The sequence below is a fragment of the Chiloscyllium punctatum genome, chromosome 2 (assembly GCF_047496795.1).
Source record: "Chiloscyllium punctatum isolate Juve2018m chromosome 2, sChiPun1.3, whole genome shotgun sequence".
NCBI classification, from domain to species: Eukaryota; Metazoa; Chordata; class Chondrichthyes; order Orectolobiformes; family Hemiscylliidae; genus Chiloscyllium; species Chiloscyllium punctatum.
This window is the reverse complement of record NC_092740.1, coordinates 41,123,300-41,145,701: the sequence shown is the minus strand read 5'-3', so window position 1 is coordinate 41,145,701 and position 22,402 is coordinate 41,123,300. Positions and strand designations below refer to the sequence as shown.

Here is a 22,402-nt window from a genome sequence, read left to right as displayed (position 1 = left end):
CAATCCATTTTTTGAATCTGTTAATTCACTTTATCTAGCTTTGCTTTCATTCCCTCATAATTGTCCTGATTTTTAAAAAATATTCTCAGGCTCACTCCTCTGCATTTCAAACTAATGGCATGGCACCCCAGGCTTGCGTTCATAATGAGATAATTAAATAATGGTTAAAAATCACACAACACCAGGTTATAGTCCAACAGGCTTAATTGGAAGCACTCTAGCACCTGATGAAGGAGCAGCGCTCCAAAAGCTGGTGTGCTTCCAATTAAATCTGTTGGATTATAACCTGGTGTTGTATGATTTTTAACTTTGTACATCCCAGTCCAACACTGGCGTCTCCACATCATTAAATAATGGTGTCTTGTTACACATCAGCAGGCCAAGCATAGCCTGCTCTCAGGTCAACTCCAGAACATGGTGTACTAAGACTCAACCCTGAAAACATCCTATGAGTTCCTTAGCAAGGCTACATTCAGTGGTAATCACATTTCAAAAATAATTGGAAATGCTTTAGAACATGCTGATATCTAATAATGCATTATATTCAAGTATTTTGACTCTGATTGGTCAAGGCATTACGTGTGGATGATTTTTTCTATTGACAGAAAACAGCACCCTGTACCCTAGTACGTGTCATTTCCAGTACGTACAGGTGCATTAATTGCAAGCCCAACTGACAATCCAAAATTGGTTGTCAGCATAATTCTTTGCACACTCAGGATTATCCAGCAAATGTTGTCTAATTGCAGAATTATATCTAATGTTGGACATGTGTTTCAACTTTGCAATTGCAGGCTCATTGGGTATTGACAGCACCTTGCTTTTTGTAAACTGCTGAAGGGATATGCTGTTTGATGTGACCTTTTGGTCTTTGGGACATGCAGCCTACAATCCTGCTATCACAACAGCACTGAAATTCATATACCACATTCTTTATTTGTGGGAGAGGCAAAACAATTTTTGGCTTGATGGCAGCATCCTGTTAGTGGTGAATACCATTTTCATTTTTACTGCATAGTACTAGCATGAAACAGCTAGCATCATCTATTGCTCAAATATTTGAGATACCTTTTAAGATGGTTTGGGCAATTTTCAAGACCAAGAGTGACTGACTTAGAGCCTTTCATGATGTTGCGTGAAATATCGTGAGAAATGATCTGGCCGTTCAATGAAATGACACCCAATCTCCTCCCCCTTGCATATGTTCCATGTAAGTTGATACATTTATTATATTTGAATCTGCAGCTGCATGTAAGAATTTCTTTACATGTTTTAATTGGATCCAATCTGCACTCAAATTGATGCTTGAAATTGTGGGATCATGTTCAAATCACAACCGGAATCAGTGAGTGGCGAAAATTACTTTGTTTATTCAGCAATCACAACTCAAATCCGTGGCAGCATTAGAATCCTGAATTACAGTTCTTACCAGAGCCCCTTTATACACAGTTCTTACATTTATTATAATTCCATTACTATGGTGTTACATTTTTAATCAATAGTAGACAAAGGTTTGAGGGGCTTCTGTCCTGGGAGACAGGAGATGGGTTAAAACATGTGCTAAGTGCTGGCTGCTACTTTTGTTGGGACATTGCTCCGGTCTGCCAACATAATTAGGAGGTGTTAGTCCTTTTGTCTTTTAAATTATTAAATGTTAGTAAAAATAGTAGGCCTACGTGCTCTAAATAAGTTAGAAATTGTACCCGTACTTACTAAAAGAATAAAGGATATTAAACTGATTACTGCAGCTGAGTTGTGAGATTTATTTACTATTTGACAGTATGAGTTTCATTCATTCATGCAATTTCATGGAAGCGCTGTTTTGTCACTTAGTTTCTTAAAGGGATAATGGCCCAGTCAAAAGTATTTAACAGGTACTTAATCTAGTCAGGTGAGCTGATTAATATTATAATGTTTCATGGAGACTTGATAGCGATGCTATTGTTCTGTACACTACACTTATTCAGAGGTAAACACTGCTTGTAGCAAGGGCTGACAAGGTGTGGAAACGCAGTCATGGGTTTGAAAGTGGTGTTTTTAAATTTGGATAGAACAGAATTGCAGTTTTATCATAGAATGAATGAAACTGTGTTATAGTAAATAACGAGTTAGTAAAGGGTTATGAATTAATAAACGGGAACCCTGTATTAATGAAAATACTGAGCTAGTGAGTGAGTTAATAAAGATAACCTATAACACACTATCTCATTACACAATATCTCGCAAAATGGAATACAAAAATGAGCTTCCTGGTCTCAGTTCCTCCCTGAGAATTGGCTAGGCGTTCTCTATTACTGACTACTGTATGCCTACCTTCACTGGCCATTATATATCTTGGGATTTCAACAGTCCTATGTGTGAAAAGGTGAGCCTTTTCAGGAACCTCATAAAGGGGGCTTACTCCATTTTGTCATCATGCAAATGTAATGCACTAAAGCTATCCTGTTGTGCAGTGGTTTCCCTGACCAGCTTATTTCTCACTGCATAATATGTTAAGTTCCTGAAAGGCCAGACAATGGTCTTGATAAGTGCTCAGTCTAACTATTTGAGCAACAGGTGAAGTTGGCTGTTTCACATTGCTACTATCCAGGTGTAACGTAGGTGGTCTTCAGTGCTAGCAGGATGTTGCCATGTTGCCAAGGTAAAGAGATATTCTGCCGATTTCTCAAATGAATAATGTGGTATATGAATTTCAGCACCAATGTGATACCAAGTATATTCACCAATGTCCCAAAACTGGCAGGTCATATCAAGCACTTTAGCAAAAAGAATACAAGCATGGACTATTTTCTAAACGGTGAAAAAATTCATAAAGCCAAAGTACAAAGGGATCTGGGAGTGCTCGTCCAAGATTCTGTAAAGGTTGACTTGCAGGTTGAGTCTGTGGTTAAGAAAGCAAATGTAATGTTGTCATTTTTCTCAAGAGGATTGGAATGTAAAAACAGTGATGTGCTACTGAGACTTTATAAAGCTCTAGTTAGGCCCCATTTAGAATACTGTGTCCAAGTTTGGGCCCCACACTTCAGAAAGGACAGACTGGCACTGGAGCATGTCCAGCGGAGATTCACACTGATGATCCTTGGAATGGTAGGCCTAACATACTATGAATGGCTGAGGATCCTGGGATTTTATTCATTAGAGTTTAGAAGGTTGAGGGGAGATCTGATAGAAATGTACAAGATAATGTATGGCTTAGAAGGGGTGGACGCTGGAAATTTGTTTCCATTAAGCGGGGATACTAGGACCCGTGGGCACAGCCTTAGAATTAGAGGGGGTCAATTTAGAATAGAAATGAGAAGACATTTCTTCAGCCAGAGAGTGTCGGGCTTACAGAATTCATTGCCACAGAGTGCAGTAGAGGCTGGAATATTGAATGTCTTCAAGGCAGTGATACGAGGAGAGTACGGGTAAGTGGCGTTGAAGTGCCTATCAGCCACGATTGAACGGTGGAGTGGACTCGATGGGCTGAATATCCTTACTTCCACTTCTATGTCTTATGGTCTTATGGTCTAAGCAGTATATCCCTTTGGCTGCTCACAACAAACAATGAATTGACCAATCCAACCAGCTCACACAAGCAAAATGTGCAACATTGTGTCCAACGTTTGATAGAATTCTACAATTGGTTAACTTTGCTTAATAATCCTGTCTGTTTGAAGATTTAAACTGATAACCAGTTTAGGATTGTCAGGCTTACAATTTTGCATACTTGCATGTTCTGAAACCTATATGTTATATACAAGGCCCTGTTCTTTTAGAAGAACTATCAGCTCAATAAACATGGTGAGAACCAATCAGAATCAATGTCTAGGTTGAAATTTAACTATGTTTGGCCATTAACTATCAATCAGCATCGGTGGTTAACCCCAACTCTAACCCTTGCCCATTGTAGTTGGCAATGGTTCTACCAATGAAAGTCCATTGTCAACAAATCAGCACTGTCCTAACATAGAGTATATGTATATATACTGTGGTTTTCTTCTTGAATCAGTATTCTTGCAAATTGTCGAGATTAGTGCAACAAAGAAAGCTTCAACAAAATTTGTCCTCTTTCAGCGATATTTTCCAATAGGCCAACATCAAGGATCCTGCATGCAGGCTCATGTATCATGTGGGGTTCTGTATCACAGAGTTCTTTTATCACCAAATATCCAGAGTGGAGCATTTTTTCACAGCATTTACTGGACAAGGATTCAATGCAGATACCATAGTTTTGAAATCTTCAGTAAAGGGGCTGATCCAGAAATCTGTATGTGGTATGTAGGAAGCAATACACCTGCCATGACATTGAGTTAGCCATGTTTGAAGTAATTACCAGTATTCATGTCTTGTGATGTGAGCAGTGATTTTTGCCTTGGTCTTATAACGCTGTGAATAAGGTCAACCTCCCACTCGATAAATCACTTTAACTGCTGATTGCCTATTGAATGTTACAGTATATAATGAAATTAATTGATAAAGTCTGTCTTTATTATTAAAGAACTCACTTGTGTTTAATGATATGTCAATGTAAATCACCATGCTGTTAAGTTTTCAGTGTTTATTGGAATTTCTGTCTCTCTATTCATTAGAATGTCTACATCTGTGGATAAATGGTTTGTTCAGTATTTATTTAAAATAATTGAGCTGTGTGAATTAAATCTAACACTGTTAACAAAGCAGACCCTGTTTTTCCAAGCCATCCTTGGAAAACTGCTTAGCCTGTTCTGGCCTTGGTTAGATTCATTTTACATTGTTTCTGTGATCATTTGATATAGCATATGTTGCTATTCCACTGTGCCATTGTAATACGTTACAAATCTGATTTTTCTGTTGGAGCCAAATTAAATTAAAATCCACATAAGTGCAGAGGAGTGGATATCTTAGGCCATGTCTGACCTTGTCCTTGATCCCATTGGACTATTTCTAATGATATCAGGGTTTTTTAACAAAAAACAATTGACAGACACCCATTGAAAGGTTGGGCCACAATGTGGGATACTAAATGTCTCCACAAATTTAGCACTAGAAACTTCTCCCTTCCTCTGTAAAGTGGAGCAGATCTTCCTGTGTCCAGCACCTCTCCATCACCTTCCAAGACAATTGAGTCCAACATCTCTCCTAGTCTTAACATTCTCTGATAAACTACTTGCATCTCCGTCCTCCAATCATCCGATATTTCCAATGCTACATTTTGTCTTCTGCCAATAATATTGATAACACTGCCCACTCTGAGAGTTAGCACCTCATTGATTCCTGCAATTTCCCTTGTGTGGTTGCCCCTGTCCCGAAAGAAGAATGGGAGCGGCTTAGTGTTCCCTGGTGAGAGGGTCATGTGAGGCATTTATAAGGTTTTTCTCAGAGTTTTGAAATGTATGCCATTAATGTTATTTTCTCCTTATCCATAGCGATATGTGGAGAACCCCAATGTAACTGCATGTTACAATGAATTGATCCAGTTGGAGTATGGAGAGGTGCGGTCACAATTCAAACTGCGGTATGTATCTATCACACTAGCTGCATGTTCTAGATGCGATTAATGAAAAAGGTATTCAGGATACTGCATTAAAAATATTAATGGAGCAATGTGTAGAACAATCACCAGCTCCTAGATGACAGGCAATCCAAGAATACTGAAGGATGTAGAGGATGAAATTAATGGAGATGCCGTCATCATAGTTTCTTCAATTACCTCTGGGCCTAAGAATTATGTTGAAGAACTAGACAGGGATATACACTACATCCTTATTCAAGACAGGAAGAAAATAATAAACCAGATAATTATAGGCAAATTAAGTTTGTCTTACAGGGAAATTTCCAGAGTTGATTGATCGAGAGCTGGTGATAGGCATAGAAAGCAAAAAAGATGCAATTATATCTTGATGGAAAGCTTTTCCACTAGTAACTGTTGAGGCAGGATCATCAAAAACTCTTCAAATAGAATTGAATTCATTTACTTAAATTGTCAGAATTTTAAAAACACAGATAAAAGTAAGGAAAATAGGATTAAAATAGATAGTTTGAGTTGAAGGGCTAGCACCATCATCACAATAATGAACTGAATGGCCTTGTATTGCACTCTAAGGCTGCATAATTCCAGACAATTGGGTAAAGTATCTGAATCAGCTTTTAGTGATTTGCTGCTACATACTATTGGGGGTTTATGCCTGCACTCTTAATACAAATCATCTTAAGTAATTTTTTTAAATGCATCTATCACTCAACAATTTCCATTACTCTGACTATTTCTTTCAGGGCATGCAACTCCATATTTACAGCCCTAGAGCACTGCCAGGAGGCCATAGAAATTACAAATGAAGATCATGTTATCCAGGTGACCTAACATTACCTTTTATCATGGATAAATGGGTTAGTTTAAATTAGTTACTTTCATGTTAAGGTTTTTGAAATCCACCCTTGTTCTTTGCAAAAATATGTTGCTTGCAAAGCTCACAAAGTTCTTCATTGGAATAAATGTTTGTAGAAGAGTCAGTCCACCGAGTTAATTTGCGTAACTCTAGGGCCGCATCCATCTGAGGGAAACCCCTGGACTTCATCTCCAATGTACTGTTCATTTCCAGTGAACTTCAGTCTTTATTTAAAATGTATTAACTATTTAATATTTAAACATCATTTAATGAAGCAAGACTTCAAGAAAAGTACACAGAGATGAATCTGGCTATTCCTGTGCATGAAACACAAAGATTAGTATGCAGGTGCAACAAGTCATTAAAAATTCAATGGAGTTTTGTACTTTATTGCTGAGAGGTTAGAATTTAAGAATAGTGAAGCCTTTAATACAACAGCAGAGGGTGTTGGTGAGGCCGCGTCTGTTTTGCTGGAATCTGGTTTTGTTCCCTCTGTCTGAAAAAGGATTTGCTAGCATTTGAGACAGTTCAAAAGAGGTTCACGAAGCTGATTCTGAGGTAAAAGGGTTGACATATCAAGAATGGCAAAACAGGTTAGACAATTATTCATTAGCATTTAGAAGAATGAGGGGTGATCTTATTGAAACATTCAAGATTCTGAGGGGGTTTGACAGAGTAGGGGTTGAGAAGATGTTTCCACTATTGGGGAAAAATCGAACTCAGGCATATTGTTACAGAATAAGAGGACACTTAAACTTAGATGTGAAGGATTTCTTCTCCCAGCGGTTGCTGGATATTTAGAATTTTCTACCCAGAGAGTTGTTGGGCACTCGATCACTGAAAATATTTAATGAGAAGGTGATTGGTTTTTGAAGTATTGAGGGATTGAGGGCTATGCAGAGCTCACATGAAAGAGGGGCTGAGGCCTGTGGCAGATCAGACATGATTTCATTGAACAGTGGGGCTGAAATTCTTCAACCAGTGTGTGGGAAATCTGTGGAACTCATTGCTGCAGAAGAGCGGCATTCGTGGGCGGCACGGTGGCACAGTGGTTAGCACTGCTGCCTCACAGCGCCAGAGACCCGGGTTCAATTCCAGGCTCAGGCGACTCTCTGTGTGGAGTTTGCACGTTCTCCCCGTGTCTGCGTGGGTTTCCTCTGGGTGCTCTGGTTTCCTCCCACAGTCCAAAAATGTGCAGGTTAGGTGAGTTAAATTGCCTGTAGTGTTAGGTGAAGGGGTAAATGTAGGGGAATGGGTCTGGGTGGGTTGCGCTTCGGCAGGTCAGTGTGGACTTGTTGGGCCGAAGGGCCTGTTTCCACACTGTAAGTAATCTAGTCTAATCAAGAGGAGGCTAAGTCATTGAATATCTTTGGGACAGAGATCGATAGATTCTTGATTAGTAGGGGATCGAGAGTTAGAGGGAGAAGGGAGGAGAATTGAGTTGAGAAACATAGACTTGATCAAAGGGCCGAGCAGACTCAAAGGGCCAAATGGCCTAATTCTGATGTTATGAATTTATGCCAGGTTTGAGGGCCTACTGCTGCGTCTTTTTCTTATGTTCTTAAAGTTAGCCTTGTTCCAGTGAGGTCATTCTTTAAGTATGCAGAGCTCCAAATAGGGTGGGCTATTAGCAAAAACTTAGAATTCCTTTTAGATTTTCATGACAAGGCATCATTATTGGAGAAATATAAGAGATCTGCAATCATGTTTTCATTGAAATCATTGGTTTGCTTTTGAAATATCATAAGAATTATCAATTGTACAATTCATTTCTATTGGATCATGACCAAATATCCCAATGCCAAGCACTAACAAAAGGTTTGAAACGGCAACCAGTTAACTTAAATTTTCTTCTACTCTGTATTTCATGTCTCACTTGACAGTTAACAATTCCGACTTCATACTGAATAACGGCATCACCTAGAACATTGTAAGTTGGGATCTCTAAGATTTGAGCTTGAATCATGTCAAACAAATTCAATGGAAGCCCTTTCCACAGGTTGTAAGTGCCTTAGGCTTGATTACTTTAAACAATCTCCATCCATTTTCTAATAGGTTAAGGCTCAAAACCAAATAATCCCCTCAGAAAATCACCCCTAAACTGGCAGCCATAAAATGAAGTCAATGTAGAAAACTACTTTGCAATGCATAGAACTTCTTCAAACTAAAGTAGCAATGATTTGCCATTAGAGGATATCAAGCAGGAAATGGGGAAGCATTACTTTGAGTGTAGTTTTTCTACAGTCACTTTGATAATGAGGTAGAATAACAGCTTCTTGTATTAATCTCCCTCAGCTTCATGAATCTAAATATTCAAATTGAAGAAGCTTTAAAGAAAGCATTTAAAATTAATATTCTTGTTTCATTTCTCCTACACTTCAACATTATTTTACCATAGCTTATCAATCACTATGTGTCAACCAGTCTCAGCATAATGCAGTGCAAGATCTCTCAACTAGTTATTGCAACAGATGTTCAGGGACTTGGAGGTTTGCAAATCAGTCTAGTTTTAATATTTGTTTTCCCAGTGACTACATATGAATACACATTTATAAGAATCATCCTTACCTTTCATCTGTTTAGTGCAATGCAGAACAGCACATGGGACAGTCCTTGCAATACAATTACAAATTAGGGTTTCTGACTACAATAAAACCAAATCTGAGTGTTATTGCTATTTTTGCATGTTTATAATGGCATTTGCTTTTCTAATTTGATTTGGGTGATGTCTGTGTGGAATTTGCATATTCTCCCCGTGTCTGTGAGGGTTTCCCCCGGGTGCTCTGATTTCCTCCCACAGTCCAAAGAAGTGCAGGTCAGGTGAAGTGGCCACGCTAAAAATGGGACTGGGTGGTTTACTCTTCGGAGGGTCAGTGTGGACTTGTTGGGCCAAAGGGCCTGTTTCCACACTGTAGAGAATCTATTCTAATCGAAAAAAAATAGCAGTTAGTTGTAAAAGGAGTAAAACAGGACATCAGGATCTGACTGTAATGTAAACTTAGAGACCTGACTGGAAAGACTCAGAGTTTTCTGCCAAACCTACTCCATAAGAAAAGAATCTGGCCCAGGAGAAAGCCCAAAAACAGATCTTGCAATTAGTTGCAGCAGCACATACGTTTCCTAGACACCCCTGCAAAGTCATATAGTGCTGTCTCTGCCAAAGTATCTATAGATATGATTCCTGATGAAGGGTTTATACCTGAAATGTCGATTCTCCTGCTCCTCAGATGCTGCCTGACTGGCTGTGCATTTCGAGCACCACACTTTTCGACTCTGATCTCCAGCATCTGCCGTCCTCACTTTCTCCTGTGTATAGATATGGGGGATGACTTGATATGATTACCATTAGCAATTGTGCTGTCCCATTTGTGGTTTCCCCTTATTTCCACAATAAGTCCAGAAGAGATATCCTGGCCAGGGAAAATGAATGATCTTGGATGTCTTCAAATCAAAGCATCACTTGGGTGATCCTGCTTAGCGCTTTGTAAGAGAGCCTCTCCAAGAGAGTTTTTAAAATTCTGTAAAATTTCAGCTGTCCAAAATAGATGGTTTACACATTTACCAAACTATTAGTTTTACTTTTATTGTACCAAGCACATTACATTGTTACAAAGATGGCCCATGAGGTGGGAACTATAATATTTTGAGTCTCTTGGTCTAGCTCCTCCTACATCAGTTGATATTTGGAAACAGTCAACAGTTCACCCTCAGGTTGGGCACTGAATGAATTTTGGGCTGTGGGGCTGGTCCTGGTATATCTTTGGATTGACCTAGTCTTTGCTCATCTCATGATGCTGTTAAAGTAGATACATACTTGAGCAGACTTAGATTTTCAGGACCTGTATCATTTATTTTGCTTGTCTCTCTTTTCTTGAATCATTGCAGTCCATGTGGTGTACGTATACTTATGATGCTGTTATATTAGGATAGGAATTATAAGTTTTGATGAAAAATGTGCAATTTCAGTAATTTTACTGAGAAAAATAGCCTTTGATAATGATAGACTGTGATTGCAAATAGTATGACCAGAAATAACAACCTCGGATACGGCTTTCATTAACACATGAGGTAAATTTCATCAGAAAATTAACTTGAGTTTTGATTTTCTTTGCAGTATGTGAATCCAGCGTTTGAACGTATGATGGGTTATCATAAAGGGGAGCTGATTGGCAAAGAACTTACTGAACTACCCAAAAGTGACAAAAATAAAGCAGATCTTCTTGATACGATAAACACATGTATCAAGAAAGGAAAGGTGAGTACTCTCTATCGTCCTTGACATATTTACCATATTGCTGTTTGTGGATCTTTCTTTGTGCAGATTGATTGTCATATCTTCTTACATTACAACAGTGACTACATTTCTTTATTTGTGAACTGTTTTCGCAAATTTTGGTGTTTTCTAAGATACCATGTAAATGCAAGTCTTTTTACCCTTAAACTTCACTTTTTGGGCTGTTCAAATTGTCACACAGGTAATGGTATCAGAAACATTTGTGAAAAACAGGGGAATTGAACCCAAATGCACTGAACAGGAAAAATACTAGATTTTCCGTGACCAAGTTTAGTCAGATGCTGCTGAATTAAATTATTGGAAAATGTAAACTTCTTTGCCAAATAATTGTCTGAATTATCAGGAGAAGGCTACATATATAATCTAGTACTCGAAACACAAACATAAATTGCTGGAGAAACCCGGCAGGTGTGGTAGCATCTGTGGGGAAAATGCAGAGTTAATACTAATACTTATCTGTTTGTTTTCCTAGTAAATATTTTGTTTAAAAATTATATTTTCTTGATGCCATGAATTTAGTGATTGCTTCTCAACAATAAGGGTGAAAATTCTTATTTTCTTCTCAATATCTTAGGAGTCTTTACATTCATTACTTGCTAATGTTTGTTGCTTAATTGCTAACAACAAGATAGCATACAAATGCATCAAAAAATTATGCAGAAAAAATCATGAGGCTTAGGAACAGAAGTAGGCTATTCAGCCCATTGAGGAGCAGGAAGAATCAGGATGAAGGGCTTTTGCCTGAAACGTCGATTTTCCTGCTCCTCAGATGCTGCCTGACCTGCTGTGCTTTTCCAGCACCACTCTAATCTAGACTCTGGTTTCCAGCATCTGCAGCCCTCACTTTTGCTTATTCAGCCCATTGACTCTGCTTCAGAAGTCAAGAGATCATGGCTGGTCTGATAATTATCGATTCCACTTTCCTGCCCTTTCTCCATTGCCCTTGATTCCCTTACTTATTAAAAGTAGTCTATCTCAGTTTGAAATATGCTCAATGGCCCAGCCTTAACAACCCAATGGCTTAAATAATTTGATAGATTCACTGCCCTTTGAGAGCAGTTCCACCTCATCTCTGTTTTAAATCAGTGACTCCTTAAGCTGAGATTGCAATTGCAAATCTCAAGACTTTCATTATTAAGTGGATTTTGGCATTACATTACTGTCAAATAATTACTCTTTATCTGCAAAACTCCAAGATTTCATCGAGCCCATTTAGATCTTACTGCCTAATTCAGCAACGACCCTAAAGGTGACTAATATCAAAACCAAGATAAAATGTCCTCCTGAAATCCAAGGCTGTCATTTTTGGCTCTCAAACTTTCTTCCAAACTTTTAGCCTCTCCTGAACTGCAATCCCAAGTTACATACAGGAAATGCTGAACCTTGGCATCCTGTACTACATTAACCCAATATCCGCTTTCTCATCTGAATCATTGCCAGTACTATCTCCTAATTTTATTAAGTGCATGGAGTCTAACTGCAATTAGTTCTTGCAAATAATACTCCTCAAGTCTTGGGTACATTTCATAAAAGAAACCTTTACTTACAACATAGCAGATTCAGATATTCTACAAAGATGCTGACAGAACACCAGATTTCTTGCCACTACATTAATATGTGACACTGAAATCATAACTAAATTATTCATCGTCATCATTGTTATACATTCTGCAGATGTCTCCTTATTCTATGCCTCCTTGTATCACACATCTCCTTTCTGCTACCAAAATCATAGAGCTGTCTGCATTCATTAGCTCAAGGCCTGACCTTTCCAATGACGTTCCTTCAGTTTTCCGACAAAAACTTTAGTACATCTTTAACAATGCACCTAGCCAACAATGCCACACCCCATGGGTGAATAATAAGAAAAATTATGGCACGTATGGTCCCCACAATCGCATACTTCAGTAGCTAAGATTCAGAGTTCTTCAAAGTATTTGCCAATCCCTACGTCATCTCAGCCCACTCTAATTTAGTAGCCCATTCCTGCTTTGGATCTTTGCATGCACACTCCACTGTTTTAATACCAAACTGCTCCTGAGCCCTCATACCCTATGCCTCATCATTGCTTGAATTCACTCACCCACTGCATTGCTACTTTCTGATCCAGAGAATGCTGAAAATCTGAAATAAAACCAAAGCGTGCCAGATAAACTCAGCATTTCTGGCAGCATCCGTGGAGAGGGAATCAGAGTAAACGTTTGGAGTCCAAGATGATTCTGACCAGTGTGGCTGTTCCAAAGAAGAGTTGACTCTGTTCCTCTCTCCTGTCCACAGAAGCTGCCAGAGCTGCTCAGCTCCTCCAGCACCTCCTGCTTCTGTTTGTATTTTCTGGGTTTGTCTATTCAGTCTTGCTCATATTTCCATTTCTTTCCCAGTTTTTAATCTTTTGATGCCTTTTCTCACTTCTCAATGTGCTCTTCCTCATCCAACTTCTTGTCACCTTCATATTATACTTTTACCATCATAGATCCTCCCACTGGGAGTTATCAAGCAAAGGTATAGAGCCCCAAATGGAGAAATTTGGACAGACAGGGACAGAGGGGAGAACTGTTCCTCACCTCACAGTGTCTCTTTGCCATACCAGATACATTATATCAGTTTTCCAACTATTTTTAAGCATTCTGAGGTATTATTCTTCATGAGAGAAACATTGTACAAAAGTAATTTGCTGTGTGCTTCTCATTGTAAGTCACTAGTACTGTTGAATAAGTGTTAATCTCAATACAACTCCTCTCTCCTGTGTACTCAAAAGTGAGGCAAAGTGTGGCTTTTCAGTGAAAAAAAAACTTTGTGCCACTCTGTGTTGAAAAGGCAATTTGGCAAGTGACGAATGGTTTTAGAAAGGAAAATTGATTTTGCAAGAGCTACCATCAGGAGCAATCTAAATGGATCAAAATGGTCTAAAACTCAGTAAGTGTCACACTTGCAGTTAAACTTGTGGCATTGTCTATGATAGAGTCATAGAGTATCACAGTACAAAGAGAAGCCCTTTTACCCATTATATCTGTGCTAGCCATCTAATCCATTTTCCAAGAACTTTGCACTGGCTCTCAGTTATCTACAGATAGTTGCACCTCAGTACATGATCTCTCCTCTCCATAGTCGCTCTTATCCTGCAGCTTCTTTCTCTGTAAGTTGAGTGGCAGCCAGCTGTTATCATTATTGGTGTCTTCTGCATTTGTTCTTTTGCATTAGTAGGAGTGCTAGAATAACTGTTGGATTGGCCTTTGCCTTGCTTCCTTAAATTGCAGCTGATCTGTGAGAACTGTGAGCGAAAGTACACAGGTTTAGTGAAAGGATGCTTCACCTGTGGTATCATTCTACTTTAAGGTCTAGGTTACCTCATCAGAGGGGGCACCTGGAGTGCTCTAAGAGATTCTGTACTGCTGTGTTTACTGAGAGGACATCTCCCTGCCACCAACCTTACTAAGACTATTTCAAACCCAACAAAAGCCCTTCCCATGCATATTTATAAACCTGACCTTAAGTAAGGTGGCCCAAGAAATTGTCCATGTGGCCTTGGAATGAAGTAGCTGTCAGTAGACCCCATGCCACTCCGCTCTCTCCCCCGAATCAAAACTACCACATTAGCCCTGACCTATACAAATGTCATAGCTTACTGTCATAGAGATTGTGTACATTGGCCAATGAAGATGATGAGGAATTGAGTGAATTGCTCCAGCCCAAGCCACAACCTGGTACATCTCCTCTGCAGTAAAGCTAAATCTAAATCTAACCTAATCAATTCAATCACATTCTCCCTGTAGTGCGGTGATCAGAACTACACCCAGTATTCCACCTGTGGTCTAAATGATAACTTATACAGCTCCATTACAACCTTCCTGCTCTTGTCTTCAACACCACCAGGGTGGCACAGTGGCACAGTGGATAGCACTGTTGCCTCACAGCACCAGAGACGGTTCAATTCCTGCCTCAGGCGACTGTGTGGAGTTTGCACATTCTCCCCGTGTCTGCATAGGTTTCCTCCGGGTGCTCCGGTTTTGTCCAAAAATGTGCAGGTTAGGTGAATTGGCTATGCTAACTTGCCCATAGTGTCAGGTGAAGGGGTAAATGTGGGTTGGTGTGGACTTGTTGGGCTGAAGGGCCTGTTTCCACACTGTAAATAATCTTTAATAATAATATCCCCCTGTCTTCTTAATGAATCAATTCACTTGCCTTGTTGCCTGCAAGGATCTATGCATAAGCACACCAACTTCCCTCTGATCCTTTGTACTTTGCAAGATCCTACTATTCACTGTGCACTCCCTTGCCTTGTTATTTCTCCATGGATGCAGCACAGAATCGCAGAAGGAGGCCATTCACTCCCAATGAACAATCAGCTCATGCCAGCTGTCATCTAAACATGGGTCAGGATTTTTCAGCTGGTGATATTTCCTATCCCACCATCTGAAGATTTAGAAAGGGATAAATCCCACTGAACATATCAACCCCGCAAGTATTAACATTCCATGCAAGTCCCGCCTTACAAAACTGCCGAGCAATCTGATTGGCCGGAGGCTTTGTAGACACAGCAGTGCCAATGACAATGATGGCCAGGACTGGGTACACAAGCAATCCCCAGATTATCAATCCTGGAGTCCTGGACCAAGTAAGTAGAGGGATTTCAAAATGGAGAGAGAAGATGAGGTCCAAATAGAGATGAAGAGAAGGGAATGAGGGAACTGGATGGAGAAGCCAGAGTTGGTGAGAGCATCTACAGAGACAGACCCTGGTGATCTAGGAAGGAAGAATAGTGGAAAGGAGGCCATTGGGAAAGGTGTCACCCCCCCCCCCCCCCCACCTTCCACTCAAGCAGGGATACCTGCAAGGCTTACTCCAGTACTTTACCCACCAGCCTCAAAGTCAAGGCTGTGCTGGAAGAAGCCTTTAAGAGGCAGTCAAGTTTAAAAAAAAGCTACACTAACAATGCAGCAATGTCTCTGAAGATGTCCATTCCTGGTCATTAGTTACCTCCCTGAGGCTGGATTCAATCCCTGACATAAAGAGCAGGAGGTGCAAAATAGTTCCTTAAACAACTGTGACACTAAGCTTTTTTTGAATTGAAATGTTTCTAATTTACATTATAACAAAAGACTTCCAGTTTTTTTGGGTTGTTATTAAACTCCAGACTTCACATGCAACATTGTCCTTCAAATTGTATGTGAATAGAAGAAATGAGAAATTTGTGTAAAAGCAAAATACTGCACATTTTGGTGTTCTTGCAAATTAAAAGCGAAAAGACCTGGAGAAATGCAGCAGATCTGGAGAGAAAACAGAGTTAACATTTTGAGTCCAGTATGAACAGTATGGAATATTAAAGAGATTGCATTATGCTGTTTGATAGCCTACGTGTGGCAGTTGTGAGAAACCCACACAAAAAGACATAAGAAATAATATCCTCAGCTATTCCAAACTTGACAGACAATCCATGATTTATTTTAACAGGAATGGCATGGAATTTACTATGCAAGGCAGAAAACAGGAGACAGTATACAGCAAGATGTGAAAATAACACCTGTAATAGGCCAAGGAGGGTAAGTATCATCACTTAATACCTGAAGAACACAACCTGGAGAAGCCATCCTGAAATGTTCTCATCATTGTGAGTGTACTTGTACTACAGGGACTTGGAGTGCTTCAAAAAGGCAACTCACCAGCTTCTCAAGGGCAATTAGGAATGGGAACTAAATGTCAATCCAAAAAAGAAACTCAGTCAGTGACATCCACATCCCATGAATGAAGATAAAATCTAAACAAAAATAAATACAACTTCTAGATTTAATGTCACCTGACTTCTAAATTCTACTTTCCTATTAGATTTTTAATGGAAAAGAGAATTAAAGGCTAATGGGGCAGTCAGAAAATTGAGGTTGAGACCAAAACCAGATTAGCCTGAAGTTATGATTTGATGGAGCAGGATCAAAGGGCTAAAACACTGACATTGCTCTTAAGTCCTACATCCTGTATGGGAAAATAGGGCAAAGCCAGCATGCTTTCATCAAGGGGGAGGTCATGCCTGACAAATCTGCTAGAAATCTTTGAGGAGGTAACAAGCAGGTTAGGTCAAGGAGAGCCAATGGATGTTATATGCCTGGACTTCAAGAAGGCCTTTGACAAGGTGCCACACAGGAGGCTACTGAGTAAGGTAAGGGCCCTTGGTGTGAGAGGCAAGGTGCTAGGATGGATAGAAGCTTGGCTGTCTGGCAGAAAGCAGACAGTGAGGATAAAAGGGTCCTTTGGAGATGGCAGCCAGTGACAAGTGGTGTTCCTCGAGGCTCTGTGTTGGGAGCATGACATTTGATTTTATATACTAACCAGGTAGATGAAGGAACGGAGGGCATGCTGGTTAAGTTTGCAGATGCTATAAAGATAAGTAGAGGAACAGGTCGCATTGAGGAGGCAGGGAGGCTGCAGAAGGATTTGGACAGGTTAGGAGAGTGAGCAAAGAAGTGGCAAATGGAGTACAACGCAGGAAAGTATGAGATCATGCACTTTGGTCGGAAGAACAGAGGCACAGACTATATTCTAAATGGGGAGAAAATTTAGAAGTCTGAAGTGCAAAGAGACTTGGAGTTAGATTAGATTACTTACAGTGTGGAAACAGGCCCTTCGGCCCAACAAGTCCACACCGCCCCGCCGAAGCACAACCCACCCATACCCCTACATTTACCCCCTACCTAACACTACGGCAATTTTAGCATGGCCAATTTACCTGACTTGCACATCTTTGGACTGTGGGAGAAAACCGGAGCACCCGGAGGAAACCCACGCAGACACGGGGAGGACGTGCAAACTCCACACAGTCAGTCGCCTGAGGCGGGAATTGAACCCGGGTCTCTGGTGCTGTGAGGCAGCAGTGCTAACCACTGTGCCACCGTGCCGCCCACTAATCATTGCTTAATCAGTTCTAGTCTGGGATTCTTTCAAAGTAAACTTGAGTCAGTAGTTTGGAAGGCAAATGCAATTATGGCATTTGTTTTAACAGGACTTGAATATGAAAGCAGAGATGTACTTCTGAGGCTCCATAAGGCTCTGGTCAAGCCACATTTGGAGTATTGTGTGCAGTTTTGGACCCCATATCTCAGGAAGGATACATTGGCCCTGGAGCGTGTTCAGAGGACATTCACGAGAATGGTCCCAGGAATGAAAAGTTTAACATTGAGGAATATTTGAGGATGCTGAGTCTATACTTGGTGTTTAGAAGGCTGAGGGGGGGATCTAATTGAAACTTACAGAATACTGAAAGGCCTGGACAGTGTGGATGTTGGGAAGATGTTTCCATTGGTAGAATAGACTAGGACCTGAGGGCACAGCCTTCGAGTAAAGTGAAAACCTTTGAGAACAGAGATAAGGAGAAAGCTCTTCAGCCAGAGAGTGGTGAATCTATGGAATTCATTGTCACAGAAGGCTGTGAAGGCCAGGTCATTGGGTGTATTTAAAACTGAGGTAGATAGGTTCTTGATTGTTAATGGGATCAAGGGTTACTGGGAGAAAGTGGAAGAATGGGAATGAGAAACTGACCAGCAATGATTGAATGGCAGAGTAGATTCAATGGGCTGAATGGCCTAATTTCTGCTCCTCTGTCTTATGGTATATCCTACTTCCTGACATGTGCAGAGCAGTGGCACAAGAATGATCCAGTTTTCACTATCAATGTTCGAATTCTATTTTTAAAAGACTTATAAAATTACTGGTAAACTTACAAAGTCACTATGCCAAGCCTGCACATCTTTGTTCACACAATGGTTAATTATCAATCCAATAAAAATAGTATGGAATATTAATCTCTTTCTTCAATAAGCTTTAATCTTGCTCTTCTCCAACTGACAAGAACACTACTCCTACATGCCTGAATATAAGTAATAATGAGGAACAAAAATGGGTCATTTTATTAAACACCACTTCGAATTTTCACAGTAGAATTGAAATAATTAATTGTCTGTTTTGTCTTCATTTAATACTGTAGTAATCCAATCTTATGAGCATACCAGTGATTGAGTGTGTCACAGTCAATTAAAGACATATTGTTTATGTAGCTGGGTTGATCTGTAAGAATGTTTTTGGATCACCTGTCTATGGCAAAACAGACATAGAACAATTTTGAAGACTGTCTGGAGCAGAATTCTTCAGCACTTCAGCCAAGACATTGGTGGGCCTGTATTTTTTCCAATGTCCAGTGCAGATGAGCTTTCTAGAACTAGGACAGGAAAAGGAAGAACACTTCTGACTGAGGATGGTTGCACGTTTTCTGTCTTTTGTACTACTTTCTGGGTTATAGAATCATAGAGATATAGTACTATAGCACTGAAACAGACCCTTCAGTCTAACTCATCCATGCCAACCAAGTTTCCCAACCTAAACTAGTCCCACTTGCCTGCATTTGGCCCATATCCCTCGAAACCTTTTCTATTCATTTACCTGTCCAAATATCTTTTAAATGTTACAGAATCATAGAAATGTACAGCACGGAAACACACTCTTTGGTTCAACTTGCCCATGTAGACCAGATGTTTTAAATTAATCTAGTCCCATTTGCCAGCACTTGGCTCATATCCCTCCAAATCCTTCTTATTCATATACCCATCCAGATGCTTTTTAAATGTTGTAATTGTACCAGCCTCCACCACTTCCTCTGGCAGCTCATTCCACACACGCACCACTCTCTGTGTGAAAAAGCTGCCCCTTAAGTCCCTTTTAAGTCTTTCCCCTCTCACCCTAAACCTATGTCCTCAAGTTCTGGACCTCCCCAGCCCAGGGAAAAGACCTTGTCTGTTTGCCCTAAACATGCCCCTCATGATTTTATAAACCTCTATAAGGTAATCACTCAGCCTCTGACACTCCAGGGAATACTATCTATTCAGCCTCTCCCTGTAGCTCAAACCCTCCAACTTTGGCAACATCCTTGTAAATCTTTTCTGAACCCTTTGAAGTTTCACAGCATCCTTCCTATAGGAGGGAGACCAGAATTGCACAAAATATTCTAAAAGTGGCCTAACCAATGTCCTGTACAGCCGCAACATGACTTCCCAACTTCTGTACTCAATGCTCTGACCAGTAAAGGAAAGTATACCAAATACGTTCTTCACTATCCTATCCTAAATGTTGTAACTAGATCTACCACTTCCTCTGGCAGTTCATTCCACATACAAACCACCCTCTGTATGAAGAAGTTGCCTTCAGGACCATTTTAAATATTTCTCCTCTCACCTTTAAAATATGCCCTCTAATTTGAACTCCTCCGTCCTTGGGAAAAGACCCTTGGTCTTCTCATTATCTGTGCCCCTTGTGATTTTATAAACCTCTATAAGGTTTATCAACCTCCCATGCTCCAGTGAAAGAAGTCCCAGCCTATCCAGCTTTTCCATTTAACATAAACCCTCCAGTCTCGGCAATATTCTTGTAAATCTATTCTGAATCCTCTCCAGTTTAATAATATCCTTTTTATAGCAGGGTGACCAGAACCGTACATAGTACTCCAATTCTGGCCTCACCAGCACCCTGTACAACCTCAACATGACATCCAAATCCTATACTCAATGGTCAGAGCAATGAAGGCAAGGGTACTAAATTTCTTTTAACCACACAATCTACCTGTGACACAACTTTCAAACAGCTATGTACCCGAACCCCTAAGTCTCTCTATTCAACAACACTAGCCAGACCCCTATCGTTAACTATATAATCCTTGCCTTGTTCACTTTACTAAAATGCAATACCTCACATTTATCCAAAGGTAACTCCATCTGCCATTTCTCAGTCCATTGGCCCAACTGATCAAGATCTCTTTGCAATCTTAGAGAACCTTCTGCACTGTGCACAATACCACCAATAGTGGTGTCATTCACAAACTTATTAACCATGCCTCTTAAATGTTCATTAGTATTATTTAAATAAATGATAAACATCAGTGGACCCAGCACTGATTCCTGGGGAGCACAACTGTTCACAGGCCTCCACCCCAAAAAAACAATTATGACTACCCTCTGTCTCCTACCGTCAACCCAAGTTTGTATCCAATTGACAAACTCTCACCCTGAATCCTGTGTGATCTACATTTACTAACTAGTCGACTATGCGGAACTTTGTTCACATGGACTTTAATAAAGCCTTTGACAATGTCCACCACTTTGCCTCATCAACCTTTGATTACGTACTCAAAAGAGACATGATTTCCCACTCACAAAGCCATGCTGACTATCCCTAATCAGTCCTTGCCTTTCCAAATGCATGTAAATCTGTCTCTCAGAATCCATTCAAACAACTTACCCACCACTGATTCAGACTCACTGGTCTATAATTCCCAGGTTTCTCCTTAGTCTTTCTAAAATAAAGGCACAATATTAGCCACTCTCCAGTCTTCCTGCACCTCACCCTGTCTATAAATGATACTAATATCTCTGCTAGGGGCCCTACAATTTTTTCCATAACTTCCCGCAATCTCCTGGAATACACTTGATCAGGTCTCAGAGATTTATCCACCTTTATTTTTTTAAGACATCCTGCACTTCCTCTTCTTTAATGTGGACTGTTTTCAAGACATCAATATTTATTTCCCTGAGTTCCTTAGCTTCCTGTCTTTCTCCACAGTGAAATCTGACACAAAATATGTATTTAGCATCTCTCCCATCTCCTGTAGTTCCACACATAGACAACCCCGTTGATCTGGAAAGAGCCCTTTTCTCTCCCTAGTTGCTCTTTTGCGCTTAATGTACCTATAGAATTTCTTTGGATTATCTGCCAAGGCATTATCACCTTTGAGGATGATGGAGTCTGCTCCTGTCAGTAGTCTACTAAAATTCACGACTATACATGGTAACAATGTAGATCTTTGACTTGATATGTTAATTATTTGTTGATTTACTGAACTCTTGCCTATCGAGTGCTTCTTTTGTTATTTATTGAACATGTCGTGCTGTAAAGTGACTTCACCAGGGATTAGTGCTGGTGCTACAATCATTTATAATATATCTGGATGACTTGGATTATTCGAAGAGAATGGTATCATTAGCAATCACTCACTAATGAGTATGATGGTCAACCTAGGAAATTCAGTGTCACTGGTCATAGATTCTATGGGTTCTTGTGAGGCTAATGAGCCTGATCCTAGAGGCACATCTCTGACCACCCATTTGGCAGGTGTGTTCAGGAGGTGGAATTGGTCTTTGGCCTTGAAATCATTGGCATTCCTTTCTCCAGATCCTGTTCTGTACTTGCCCTTGGAAAACGGGCATTCTCAAGGAATTATCCCCCTTCACCCAGGAGCTTCCACAAAGTTGCTTTGTTTTTCTGAGCGAGGGCTATGTTGCATTTCTTGAGGTACTATCGTCAAGTTTGTGGATGACACAAAAATAGGTAGGTTATGAGGATGACTCAGAGTCTGCAGTGGAATATAGACAAATCAAGTGAATGGCCACAAAGTTGGTACTTGGAATACAATGTGGGAAAATGTGAGATTATGCGTTTTGGCAGGAAGAAAATAGGAGTTTAACATTATTTTAATTGGGAAAGACTATAGAAAGCTGCAGCACAGAGGAATTTGGGTATCCTACTGCATGAAAAGAGAAAGTTAGCATCCAAGATCAGAGGGTGAAAGGGAAGGCAAATGGACTATTGCCTTTATTTCAATGGGAATGGAGAACAGAAAATAGGCAGGTCTATACAAGGGACTCATCAAAGTACACTTGAAACACTGTGAACAGTCTTGGGCCTCTTAGTTAAGGAAAGATACACTGATAGATGGTTGAGAGAGGGTTTGCAG

The 22,402-nt window shown here is 40.1% G+C and overlaps 1 protein-coding gene across 5 annotated transcripts in view; it reads left to right on the top strand.

Annotated features, from left to right (window-relative positions):
• The window catches only part of pde8b (phosphodiesterase 8B), a 311,487-nt gene that overhangs the window by 245,824 nt on the left and 43,261 nt on the right, over window positions 1-22,402 (top strand). For all 5 annotated transcript variants that reach the window (XM_072547546.1, XM_072547538.1, XM_072547530.1 and 2 more), the window contains 4 exons: window positions 5,388-5,476; window positions 6,235-6,313; window positions 10,462-10,602; window positions 16,090-16,178. In XM_072547546.1, coding sequence (XP_072403647.1) covers window positions 5,388-5,476; window positions 6,235-6,313; window positions 10,462-10,602; window positions 16,090-16,178 — 398 coding nt within the window. The remainder of the gene's footprint in view (window positions 1-5,387; window positions 5,477-6,234; window positions 6,314-10,461; window positions 10,603-16,089; window positions 16,179-22,402) is intronic.